Source organism: Stegostoma tigrinum, chromosome 8 (genome assembly GCF_030684315.1).
Source record: "Stegostoma tigrinum isolate sSteTig4 chromosome 8, sSteTig4.hap1, whole genome shotgun sequence".
Classification (NCBI taxonomy): domain Eukaryota; kingdom Metazoa; phylum Chordata; class Chondrichthyes; order Orectolobiformes; family Stegostomatidae; genus Stegostoma; species Stegostoma tigrinum.
Genome location: NC_081361.1, coordinates 75,086,777 through 75,099,919, shown reverse-complemented (window position 1 = coordinate 75,099,919; position 13,143 = coordinate 75,086,777). Strand labels below are relative to the sequence as shown.

The 13,143-nt window shown below is 40.9% G+C and overlaps 1 protein-coding gene across 1 annotated transcript in view; it reads right to left on the bottom strand.

Annotated features, from left to right (window-relative positions):
- LOC125456335 (vitamin D3 hydroxylase-associated protein-like) overlaps positions 1 to 13,143 on the bottom strand; it is a 91,628-nt gene that overhangs the window by 14,754 nt on the left and 63,731 nt on the right. The window contains exons 10-13 of the mRNA XM_059647989.1: positions 9,171 to 9,270; positions 7,466 to 7,509; positions 6,990 to 7,029; positions 1,992 to 2,100 (exon numbers count right to left, since the gene is read on the bottom strand). Coding sequence (XP_059503972.1) covers positions 1,992 to 2,100; positions 6,990 to 7,029; positions 7,466 to 7,509; positions 9,171 to 9,270 — 293 coding nt within the window. The remainder of the gene's footprint in view (positions 1 to 1,991; positions 2,101 to 6,989; positions 7,030 to 7,465; positions 7,510 to 9,170; positions 9,271 to 13,143) is intronic.

Below are 13,143 nucleotides of genomic sequence, written 5' to 3'. Positions count from 1 at the left end.
TAGTAAGGGAACGGAATGCTTTGCCTGCAATGGTAGTAGATGCGCCAACTTTAGGTACATTTAAGTCATCATTGGATAAGCATATGGACGTACATGGAATAGTGTAGGTTAGATGGGCTTGAGATCGGTATGACAGGTCGGCCCAACATCGAGGGCCGAAGGGCCTGTACTGTGCTGTAATGTCTATGTTCTATGTTCTATGTCCACAATCTCACTTTATTTAAATAATTTACTGCCAAAGTGGAACAGGTTCACATTTTCCCACATTTTATTTCATCTGCCAATTCTATTTTACCCACTCACTTAATCTACTCGACTCATTGTATCTTCTTCACAACTTACTCCCTTCACTATTTTTGTGTTTGTTAAAAAAAAAATCATTAATAGAATGAGGATGTCACAGGTCAGGCAGCATTTATTGCCCATCCCTAATTGTCCAGAAGGCAGTTCAGGGTCAACCACATTGCTGTGGATTTGGAGCCACATGTAGGCCAGACTCAGTAAGGATGGCGATTTCCTTCCCTGAAGGATATTAGTGGGGATTTTTTTTCCCCTGACAGCTGACAATGGATTCGCAGTCATCATTATTCTGTTAATGCCAGATATTTATTGAATTCAAATTTCAACATCTACCATGGCGGGATTCGAACCCAGGTCCCTAGAACATTACCGGGATTTCTGGATTAACAGTCCAGCGATAATACCACTAGGCCATTGCCTCCCCATTATCTGTAAAATTAAGAAAATTACATTTGGTCCCTTCATCTAAATGAGTGATATAGGTTGTAATATAGTTGAGACTCCAACAGCACTGATGGAATGGCAATACATTTCCAATTCTGGATGGTGAATGGCTTAGAGGGGAACTTGCACATATTCCTGTATACTGACTGCCATAGAGCCATGCAGTTATACAGCATGGAAGCAGATCCTTCAGTCCAACTCGGCTATGCTAACCAAATACCCTAAATTAATCTATTCCAGCATTTGGCCTGTATCCTTCTAAACACTTCCTATTCATATACACATTCAGATAGGTGCCTTTTAAATGTTGTAATTTTACCAGCTTCAACCACTTCCTCTGGCAGTTCATCCTATACACACACATCCTCGGCGTGAAAAAGTTGCCCCTTGGGGGTCCTTTTTAAAATCTTCCCCTTGCACCTTAAACCTATGCCCTCTAGTTTGGACACCCCTACCCTGGGAAAAAGACCTTCACCTTATGCATGCCCCTCACCGTTTCATAAACCTCTATAAAGGTTCAGCCTCCAGCACTTCAGAGAAAATAGCCCCAACCTATTCAGCCTCTCCCTGTAACTCCAACCTTCCAACCCCAGCAACATCCTTATAAATCTTTTCTGCACCCTTTGAAGTTTAACAACATCCTTCCTATAGACCAGAACTGAACATAGTATTCCAAAAGTGGCCTAACCAATGACCTGTACAACATGAAATCCCAACTCCTATACTCGATACACTGACCAATAAAGGCAAGCGTACCAAACGCCTTCTTCACTATCCTGTCTACTTGTGACTCCACCTTCAAAGAACTATGAACCTGTACTCCAAGGTCTCTTTGTTCGGCAACACTCCCCAGAATCCTACCATTAAGTGTATAAGTCTTCCCCTCTTTTGCCCTACCTAAATGCAACACCTCACATTTATCTAAATTAAACTCCATCTACCACTCTTTGGACCACTAGCCCATCTGATCAAGGTCCCTTTGCACTCTGAGATAACTTTCTTCCCTGGCCGCTACACCTCCAGTTTTGGTGTCGTCTGCAAATCTACTACCCGTTCCTCCAATATTCACATTCAAATCATTTATATAAATGACAAAAACCTGGATGCCGCACTGATCTTTGCGGAACACTGCTGATCACAGGCCTCCAGTCCAAAAAACAATCACCCCAACACCACTCTCTGTCTCTTTGTCCTTATTGAAATTTCCCCACAACAACATATTATTTTGATAAAAAAGTTATACCTACCTGTCACTTTTCCGGCATATCCAGCAGTGAGGGCTGGACCTAACGCTGGACAAAGTAAGACATCAAGTTTTGCACTTTTCCAAGCGTCAATATACTCATCACAGTAAGCCTAGGCAAAATGCAAAAGAAACACCTTAAAAGCTTCTTTAGCGATGACCGTTTCTTTTCTAAAGGTTTTGTGCTACAGCATGCAGACAACCATACAGATGGAATCTTGTTTTAATCCACGTCTTACCTGCTCAGTGCTAAAGGAGAACATGGAGAGTTAAAGTTATAAACATTTACTTACTGGCCCTCCTCAGTTATCAATGGAGTAGGGTCAGGCCACATGTGCACCAGCCGGAAAGTCCTGTGAATTGCTTCAACTGAGAGTCCTATTACAGCACCTCAAACCCTGATGCTAACTGAAGTCCTGCTCAAACATTCTAAGTGAAACAGAGTGACATATGCTTCACAAATGGTTAGACACTGGATTTAAATGAACGGCTACAAGAAACACCAATAATAAAACGCCTGCATTTCCAAGCCCATTTTCAACTTGCTCCCTTCTAATTTTCATCTCCTTAACTATCATGACTAAGCACTCACTGGTTATCATGTGCAGATAAACAGGAGCAATAACAAAGAACAAAGCAGCAACTGAGATGGGAGTGGTGGGGGCGCAGTGGTTGAGATTTCCTTGTCAAAAGATCTTACCCCAGTCCACTGGCTTTATAGGGGTCAATGTTTACTCTTACTTTTGCATGATACAGGGGTCCCCCAATTTACAACAGCAACTTACAAATGCTCATACTAATGAGTACTATCTTGTACAGGGATGTAATTTTAAAGACCTGACATATGAACATTTCCTGTACTTATGAACAGCCCCCTTATGTTGCCTTGCATTTTGTACACAGGTCAGACCACATTGGTTGCAAGTGGGTTCTGGAAGCCGTTAGCAAATTAAAGGATTGCTTGCAGTTTGTGCTCAGAATCCAGGTCACGTTGTGGTTAAATCTGACACTGCACTGCCTCCAAAATCAACAGTGAATTGGCCAGAACTGATCACAGTTCTCCACGTGAGGCCTAAACAAGGATTTGTAAAGATAAAGTAGGTCTTCTTCCTCCTTGCATCCCATTCCACGAGATACAAGGACAGCATTCCATTAGCTTTTTGGATTACTGGCTGTACCTCTTCATGACATTTTACTGATCGCATACCTCGACCTCAAATTTCCAGTTATTCCAGATTTTCACTGCTTGAGATTGTTGTCTTCAATTCTGCATTCTAGAAAGTTGGCCTGTCTTTGAATATTGCCAAAACAAGACTCAAAAATCACAGACAACAATCTCGGATCTCAGACTCTCCAGCATCTGCAGTTCCTATTATCTCTCAACAACCACAGACTTGGTCAGCCAAATATTCCACTCGCCATTTATTTGAAGGAGAAGCTGTGATACATGTTCAGTAGGCTGGTACTGTTACAGACTAAAGTAATGCTTTAGGGCCACAGTTTGTAAAAAAAAACCTGGAATTAAAAGTCTAATAATGATTATGAAACCATTATTGATTGTCGTAAAATGCACCTGGTTCTCTAATGTTCATTAGAAAAGGAAAATTGCCATGTTTATCTGGTCTGGCCTATATGCAATTTCAGATTCACAGCAAAGCGGTGATTCTGAACTGCCCCTTGAAATGGTCCAGCAAACCATTCAGTTGAATCAAATGCCAGAAAAAGTCTCCAGAAAGAAAGAGGAATGAAATTGAATGGACCACCTTGGAAGCACAGCTGCACTGATATATAGAGGCCATTCAACTTATCGTTCCTGCACCAGCCCAATAAATGAGGATCATTACCTAATGCCAAATCTCCTGTTCCACTTCCAGTCCAATTTACACCCTCAACCTGCCAGCAGGCTGATGCAGATCTTCACCACAACCTGAGGTTGAGTCTCAGTGTTTCCCACTCCAACCTTGCTATGGGGTTTCAGCCCACCGGCAAACTTCTCATCTTATTCAGCTTCTTATCATTGGGAGAGGCACACGGCCTGTCATTGGAGGAGCTGGAGGAATCAGTGTGGAAGAGAGGGAGTGTGTAACTGGAGGAGCAGCTCCATCTTTCCTGCTTCTCTCCAACAACTGCTCTGGTGTCAACTTCCGTTCTCAGCGACAGTCAATGGTTTTATTTTAGAAGGACCTGATATTTACTGACAGCAGGGGAAGTCTGACAGTTCCAATTATTTTTAAAACCTGCTGGTGAGCTATGATGCTCCCTCAAGTTCAGAATCAGCATTTTCTACTTGCTGCAAAAGTTGGGAAATCTGACAGTTTTGATTTGGTTTTTTAAAGCCGGTGTTTTGGATCTGAAGGTTGGAAAGGAAGATGTCAGCGGCTGATTTCTGAAATTTTTCCAAAATTTTCCCGTTCCAGATTTTCATGAAATTAATGCAGTTTTCTTGACACCGATCAAGTTTTGCTGTTCTAAGCGACCAGCTTATTGGCCTAAGCAACTGCCCCAACATGCCAATCATTCAAAATAGAGATAACATACCCAGCAAAAGCATTAAGCTTTGAGGCATAGTGTTAATAATCAGACAAAGTAGTAGTACAGTATGAAAGAAATAGAAGCAAATCCTACATTCGGATCTCACTAACTCATGGGGCAACCTGCTCTGTGTGTCTGAAGATCTGTGGGCTGAGAAATTAGCCTCTTCAGGCTCAAAGTGATCAAAGCTAACAATGCTACACAAGACTATGTAAAGGTCCCCTTTTAAAGGCAAATGAAAATACTTTCCAAGTTGAAGTTGCAATCCAATTTTTCAGCTTATCCCTTACATTCGATATGTATCTGCAAATACATCTTTTCACCTGTCACTACTTCCTCACTCTAAAGCACTATTTTTCACTACCATTCAATTTCACTTACTTTAATTCATTCGAGTTATTATGAGAGCTACCCTTCTTACCTGACCCCTCCCTAATTTGTGTTTGAATTCCTTGTGACACTAACACCCTTAACTATAAGCATTCAACCCTGCCATTAAAATCTGGTCCCAGGTTAGTTCAAGTTCACCAACACCTAGGGAGTCACTATTGACTAGAAACTTAAATTGGACTTAATCTTAACCCTTCCTGAAATCACCAGCTATCAGAGACTCTGCCTCCCCTGTACTAGATAACTAGTACCCAAGAAGAAAGCAATAAGAAAATATTTGCTAACACAATGTGGAGCTAGAGGCCAGGCAGCATCACAGGAGCAGGCAAGTTGACATTTTGGGTCAGGAGGAAGAAGGGTCCCAACCCGAAACATCAGCTTTCCTGCTCCTCTGATGCTGCCTGGCCTGCTGTATTCCTCTAGCTCCACACTATTATCTTTGATTCCAGCATTGGCAGTTCGTACTAAGAAAATATTTGAACCTGACACTATTACCTGTGATGATCTTTGACATCAGTATACTATTTGGGGAAAACAAGCAAACTACTACTTTCTTAGGCAACATTCCCTTCATTTATCAGGAAAATGCAAGGTTTCCCTTTATTAACTACTTCTCAAGCACTAGTTGAGACTAAGAACTCATCTCTTGGAAATTTCTTAGTAGGTATTTCTATCACGTTACTCTTTGCGACACTACCTTGGTTCCTCATACTCATAAAATATAAATGTTATGGGACAGGACAGTCACTGCTCTTCCAGCCAACGGCTGATGGTTGAGCTGGGGATAGAGAGAGGAAAGTTGATCCACGCCTCTGCTAACTGCCATGGAGCAATGTTAATGGGCTGGAGGTAAGACATCAGAAGGAAGACCTGCTCGAGACAGCTGCTGCCAATGCCAAGTAGCTCTACAGTCCTAACAGCACCAGGGTTGGACACTGGCCAATGCTGGGACTACAGGCAGTCACAAAAAAGTGGAGTCTAAAGGGACATTGGGCTGGGTTAGACAGGCTGGGCAAGTTGGGAGGTAGTTTGGATAGGAGAGGGAGTGTTAAATTGAGTGGTATGATCTTGAAGGGAGTTGCCTCAATGGGTATAAGCATCCAGAGAACACTCATGACCAGCGTCAACCTGCAACTAAAGTTGCCAGGATACAAAAACAAAATGCTGTAAAAGCTCAGTAGGTCAGGCAGCATTTGTTAAGAGAAATCAGAGTTAACATTTCAGGGCCAGTGACCCTTCCTCAGAACAGACAGTGACTAGGAAAATGTTTTTATGCAGAAGACAGGGTGGGAAGCATCTTGGATCACAGCATGTAACCAAGCCGGTTGTTTCCAATTCAGGTAAATATAACTAAGAGAAGACTCAACAACAGCAATTTGCTTAAATAAGAATGATAATGAGTAGTAATAAATGAGTACAGTGGTCATAATAAATGGAGGAGAAAAGGGAGAAAAAAAACCCCAAGTCTCACGCCCTTCTGGAAAAAGCAACAAGTCTCACACCCTCCTGCCTATCAGGTGGTCTCAAATCGATGGGTGATCTGCAGGACTAAGTTCATTACCGGCACCGTTCGCAATTCCAAGCTGAGGCGAAGACCGGCAACCTAGACAGAATCTCTCTCTCACATACAGTGTGACAAACAGCCAGCACAAAGAAAGCAGACACAGAAGAAAAAACACAGCTACAGAAAAAAAGTTGCAGGTGCTGTCTTCGGCCCGTGAAGGAAAGTTAACAAGACTCATCCAAGGTCATGCAGCTGGTTGAGTATCATCAACAATTTTAGCCATTCAGCACATCCTATACAATCTATCTTCTCATGCAGCTGTCCAATATCATCATTTGCTTTTAGCCCTTCATCCCATCCTATACACAGGGAGGGGGTAAGGAGTAATCAATAGGTGGAGATAGAGCCCATCCCTTTCTTACTTAGTAGAGGTTAAAATCTTGTCCCATGTAACAAAAAGTGCATTTTCAAATAAATTCACAAATCCTCAATGGCATCTCACAAATTGACATTCAATAACATCAAAAACATTAGCATGTTTAGATGTTGCTTAATTATTGTTTAAGTGAAATTCACCTTTTTTGCAACATGCAGTTTCCACAGTTCATGGACTGATCTAAAAGAACATAAAAGACACAATTAATTCCCTTTTCTTGTGAATTACAAGGTTTGAATTAATTGCATTCAGAGTAAATCTGGAGTGCTCTAAGATTACCAATAACAGTTTAAAAATATCAGCAAATGTAATTTTAAATAATTGGAATATTCAAAGTCAAAATGTCTTTTTGATAATTTTGATTTTTACAATTAACAGCTACCAATCACACCAAACCACACTCAGCCAGATTGTTTCAATTTAGTATGACAGAGGTGCTGATCATTTAATAGCAGGCATTCCCTATGTCATCAGGCACAGAGGTACTGGCCTTGTACAATCCAGGGCAGTTTCCGGAAAAAAATTATCATCATACTCAAAGATAAATTCATGAACAAATTCACACAGAATGCAAAATCAAAACAAAAGGGCTGAAGAAAGCTGCTCAAAGCCTTACCTTACTCCACCCAAATGCTTGAGGATCTCTGAAATTCTAGGACTCTAAAACAGGTAAACAGAGGTTATAGAACTTAAGAAAAAGTACCAATGGCAGCTAAACATTGAAACCAAACAGCAATGATTCGATATACTTCATTACAAACTAACAATTGTTTGAATCCAGTCTGAATGTTATTCCAATGAACAGGGTTCCTAAACGGCCCTAGGAACCAAACAGGAATGTGGTAGGTTGTTCAATTTCCCCAAATAATGTACCAACGTGTGTGTGCTAAGTGTGCGTGATGGAGACAGAGGGAGAATAACCAGTGAATAGTTTATTGAAACTTCAGGAGATCTACCTTACTGATAGCAATTCCAAACTGGTACATGGCACTGTTGACAATAGCCCCACCAGCTGGTGATTCCTATAATAACTCTAAAGCAGCACAGTGAGCAGACTGCGCTAAAATTATAATTTTTATTACAAAGTTATGTTATTAATTATTAATAGTTAATCAGAACATTCTTCTCCATTCACTTATCCATAGAGATCATCGGATTCCTTATTTCACCAACTTATTATTCTTAAAATACTGCAAAGTCTAGCTTTCCATACTCCCTAACTAAACCTATCCAGGTGTTGATCTTGTGATTTCCTTTCATTATCTTTAACCTAGGCTCCTCCACGTTACTATCAGAATTTAAAGTGATATTATGGGGATTTACTTTTTTTCAAATCCCACAACTCTGGTCTGTAAAGGAGCACTTCTCAAGTGATTCTTTTGAAAGCTAAAAGAAAGTTTAATCTTTTCATTCCTCCCTCATAAGTCAGCCCTTTGACACTACAGATCAGCTAATAGACTGTCTCCAACTAGCTCATTTGGTGGTCCTAAGTGGATCAATATACAAACCATGTTCTGATGAAGGGTCTAGGCCTGAAATATCAGCTTTCCTGCTCCGAAGATGCTGCTTGACCTGCTGTGTTGATCCAGCTCTACACCTTGTTATGTCTTCTGCTCAAGACATTATATCTGCACTGCCTATAAGTACAGGCAGGAAACCTCAACCTTTAAAAAGCTACGTGGATGAGCACTTGAAGTTTCATAACATTCAAGGCGATAGGCCAAGTGTTGGAAAACGGGCTTAGTGTAGACAGTTTGGCAGCCGAAGGGCCTCTCCTGCGTCTCTATGATATTCTCAAACTTAGATTAGACTGGCCCCACTGTGGTGTTCAACATTAAAACAGACATGAGTTCAGTAGAAAGGCTTACAGAAGAGTTAAGAAAATCATCATATGAACGGCAATAGAAATTATTCGTACCTCTGCCTCAAAACACAAGTTGGACAGCTTTGCTGTTTACATTAGGAAACAGAGTGTTGTTTTTGTGATTAATCATTTTGCTCATGTTTATTGGACTGAATTTTAAAATTTTTGTCCCGCAGCTCCACTTATTTGATAGATGAGTTGACTGAAATCCCAAATTTACCTCTTCAATATAATGACCCTGACATATGATTTTTCGCAATCTGGCAGTCTCTGGTCCAGCAAAGGCCCAAGTCCAAGGCTGGAATGTTAAGGAGGTACAACTTGTACTTGCAAAGAATAATTTCATATCCTATTTTTTAAAAAATGTATCCCATTTTAAAAATTTTGCTGCAAGATTCTCATTAAATTGGATCATTCCTTTTTAAAAATTAGCAAGTTTGAGTGATGTTTTACTTACAAATGGCTTCAGAAGAAAGTGCAGGATCTTCATTATTATTTTAGGTGCCGTGCTTACAAACAGCAAATCTTTCAAAGTTGGATCGATAATGTCTCCTTTACTAAAAAAAAAACAAGTAACATAAGAGCTAGTCAAATTGACTCATTTTCTTATGAACATATCAAAACGTATAATAAGATTGTTGGGGGAGGGTCAGTGGAATACATCTTTATACCCAGTTCTGAGGAAGGGGCACTGGATCCAAAACATTAACTATGTTTTTACCTTCACATATGCTGCCAGACTTTCTGGGCTTTTCCAGTAACCTCTGTTTTTGTTACATCTTTACACCCATCCGTGTGAAATGCAACTAAAGACTTAACTTACAGCTTAAAAAAAACCCTGATTAAAAGTAATATCACCAAGTAACAAACATTGCGGTTTCTCAAGTCTCCCATCATAACGGATCACTCATCCCTGATAAAATCCTAAATGAGTTGCTGCTGTAATTTACTCTGCTTTTATAAGCATTTTGCTAAAAAGTGTACAAAAGCAATTCAAAGAATAACCTTAAAGTGCTGCTTCTGGATTCTATGCATCTAGATCCATCATAGAATCCGTAAGTGCGAAAACCGGCCACTTTGGCCCAACAAGTCCACACTGCCCCTCCAAACAGCATCCCACCCACACCCATCCCCCAATCTTTCCCTGTAACCCTGCATTTCCCATGTCTAATCCATCTAATTTACACATCCCGGGACACGACAGGCAACCCACCTAATCTGGGCTGTGGGAGGACAGCAGAGCAGCTGGCAGAATCCCGCACAGACAGTTGCCCAAGGATGGAATCAAACCCGGCTCCCTGGCACTGTGAGGCAGCGGTGCTAACTACTGAGCCACCATGCTCAGCGCTAACCACTGAACTAACTAGATAGTTAATCTATCTAGATGGTCATCATACCTGTTCTATATCCCCTTTGTCAAACTTGCCATATTTTCCCAATCTCAGTTACGGTGCCATCAACAAAGTACAGCATTGTTCCTACGAACCCTAAGACAGGATTATTAACATTCATAAATAAGACTAGTTCTAAATCAGGCTCTGTGCAGTATCTCTCACTATATCTTCCCTGTTAACGAAAAAGCTTTGTCCATACAATTTGCTTCTTGTCCTTCAAGCTATACCTCTTACACAGAGAGCCATAATCCCTTTATTCCTTTTTCCATTATCTCTACTGTAAACCTATTATGAAATGAAGCCTCTTGGCTCATAAATGCACGTCAAAATTTAATAGAAAATAATAATTCACAACATCCACATCTAATAAATTTTATTAAACATGGAATATTACGTACAGTTCTGGTCATCACACTACCAGAAGCATGTGGATGCTTTGGAGAGGGTACAGAAAAGGATTACCAAGATGTTGTCTGGTTTGAGGACTTTAGCTATGATGAAAGATTGGCAAGATTGGGTTTGTTTTTACTGAAACAGAGGAGGTTGAAGGGTGACCTGATAGGAGTTTGTAAGATTGTGAATGGCATGAACAGAGTGGGAAGTATGAGGCTTTTACCCAGGGTGGAGGGGTCAATCACTCGGGGACACAGGTTCAAATGTGCAGGGGGAGGTGGTTGGGTGTCGTTTAAAAGAAATGTGTGAGGCAAGTTTTCCCACACAAACCGTGGTGAGTGCCTGGAATGTGTTGCCAGAGGAGGTGGCAGAAGCAGATACAAGAGAAGCATTCAAGAAACACCTTGACAAATATGAATAGGAAGGGAACAGAGGGTTACAGATCCTATAAGTGAAGATGGTTTCAGTAATGGAAGGACACAATGTGTCAGCACAGGCTTGGAGGGCCGAAGGGCCAGTTCCTTTGCCACAAAGAGTTCTACATTGTGGAATTCAATTTTTTCTGATCATGCAATTGCAAAATAATGCACATTCTGGGAATCTGACATGAAAACCAAATATTATGGAAATGTTCAATAGGTTAGGCAGCATCTGTAGAGAAAACACAGTTAAAATTTTCAGGGCAATGATTCTCCTTCATCAGAACAGACAAATGGGAGAAACGTAATAGGTTTGGAACAAGTGAAAGGAAGGCCAAGTGGAATTACAGAGAAGAAAACAGACAGTTCACGACAGGGCAGAGGGCAGAAGACAGTAAATGCTAAGAAGAGTTTTATGGTAATGAGTAAAAGTAAATAAAGAGAAGACAAGTCCAAATGAGAAGCAAAGGGCTTGATAGCAGCTATCTGAGTTTACAACAAAAGAAAAAGGAACCAGAAAATCAAAATTGAATGGAGGAAGCAGTTATAATCTAAAATTGCCGATCTCACTGCTAAATCCTTAACAGTGTAAAGCCAAATTGAAATATTAGGCAGTCTACCTTGAGCTTGAATGTGCTTCATGTAGAAGGCCAAAGACAGAAAGGAAAAAGTTGGAAGATTCACAATTAACTTGTGTTTCTCTGGGTTGAACGTTATATTAATGTGTTCTGACAAATTGTCAGCAACAGAATTAAAGCTAACATCTATACTTTCCTAGCCTGTCTGTTTTCTTTTCACATTTACTATCCTTTAGAACATCCTTTGACATGATGTTGAGTATTTTCTTTACAAAGAGTCAGAATCATTGGCCACATTCCTTACATTTGACTTCATCAGAACCTTGATCCCTGCAACTCTGTAACCTTTACATTTTCACTCATCCTGACAAAGGCTGTTTCATAAAAGTACCAACTAAGGTTGGGGTAGGTCAGTTGTGTGCTACAAATCCATAATTGCCAGAAGAAACAGACTGAAGCAAATAGCACCCAAGGTAATTGAACATAGAACACTACAGTGCAGTACAGGCCCTTCGGCCCTCCATGTTGCGCTGACCTGTGAAATCAATCTGAGGCCCATCTAACCTACACTATTCCATTATTAGCCACATGTTTATCCAATGACCATTTAAATGCCCTTAAAGTTGGCGAGTCTACTACTGTTGCAGGCAGGGCATTCCATGCCCTTACTACTCTGAGTGAAGAACCTACATCTGACATCTGTCCTATATCTATCACCCCTCAATTTAAAGCTATGTCCCCTCATGCGAGCCATCTCCATCCGAGGAAAAAGGCTCTCACTGTCCGCCCTATCTAATCCTTTGATCATCTTGTATGTCTCTGTAAGGTCATCTCTTAACCTTCTTCTCTCTAACAAAAACAGCCTCAAGTCCCTCAGCCTTTTCTAACAAGACCTTCCCTCCATACCAGGCAACATCCTCATAAATCTCCTCTGCACTCTTTCCAATGCTTCTGCTTACTCCTATAATGTGGCCACCAGAACTGTACGCAATACTCCAAGTGCAGCTGCACCAGAGTTTTGTACAGCTGCAACATGACCTCATGGGTCCGAAACTCAATCCCGCTACCAATAAAACCTAACACACTATATGCCTTGTTAACAACCCTATCAACCTGGGTGGCAACTTTCAGGGATCTATGCACATGGACACCGAGATCTCTCTGCTCATCCACACTACCGAGAATCTTACCTTTAGTCCAGCACTCTGTATTCCTGTTACTCCTTCCAAAGTGAATCACCTCACACTTTTCTGCATTAAACTCCATTTACCACCTCTCAGCCCAGCTCTGCAGCTTATCTATGTCCCTCTGTAGCCTGCAACATCCTTCTGCACTGTCCACAACTCCACTGACTTTACTGTCATCTGCAAATTTACTAACCCATCCTTCTACGCCCTCATCCAGGTCATTTGTAAAAATGACAAACAGCAGTGGCCCCAAAACAGATCCTTGTGGTACACCACTAGTAACTGAACTCCAGGATGAACATTTCCCATCAACCACCAGCCTCTGTCTTCTTACAGCTAGACAATTTTTGATCCAAACTGCTAAATCACCCTCAATCACATGACTCCATATTTTATGCAATAGCCTACCATGGGGAATCTTATCAAATGCTTTACTGAAATTCATATACACCACATCAA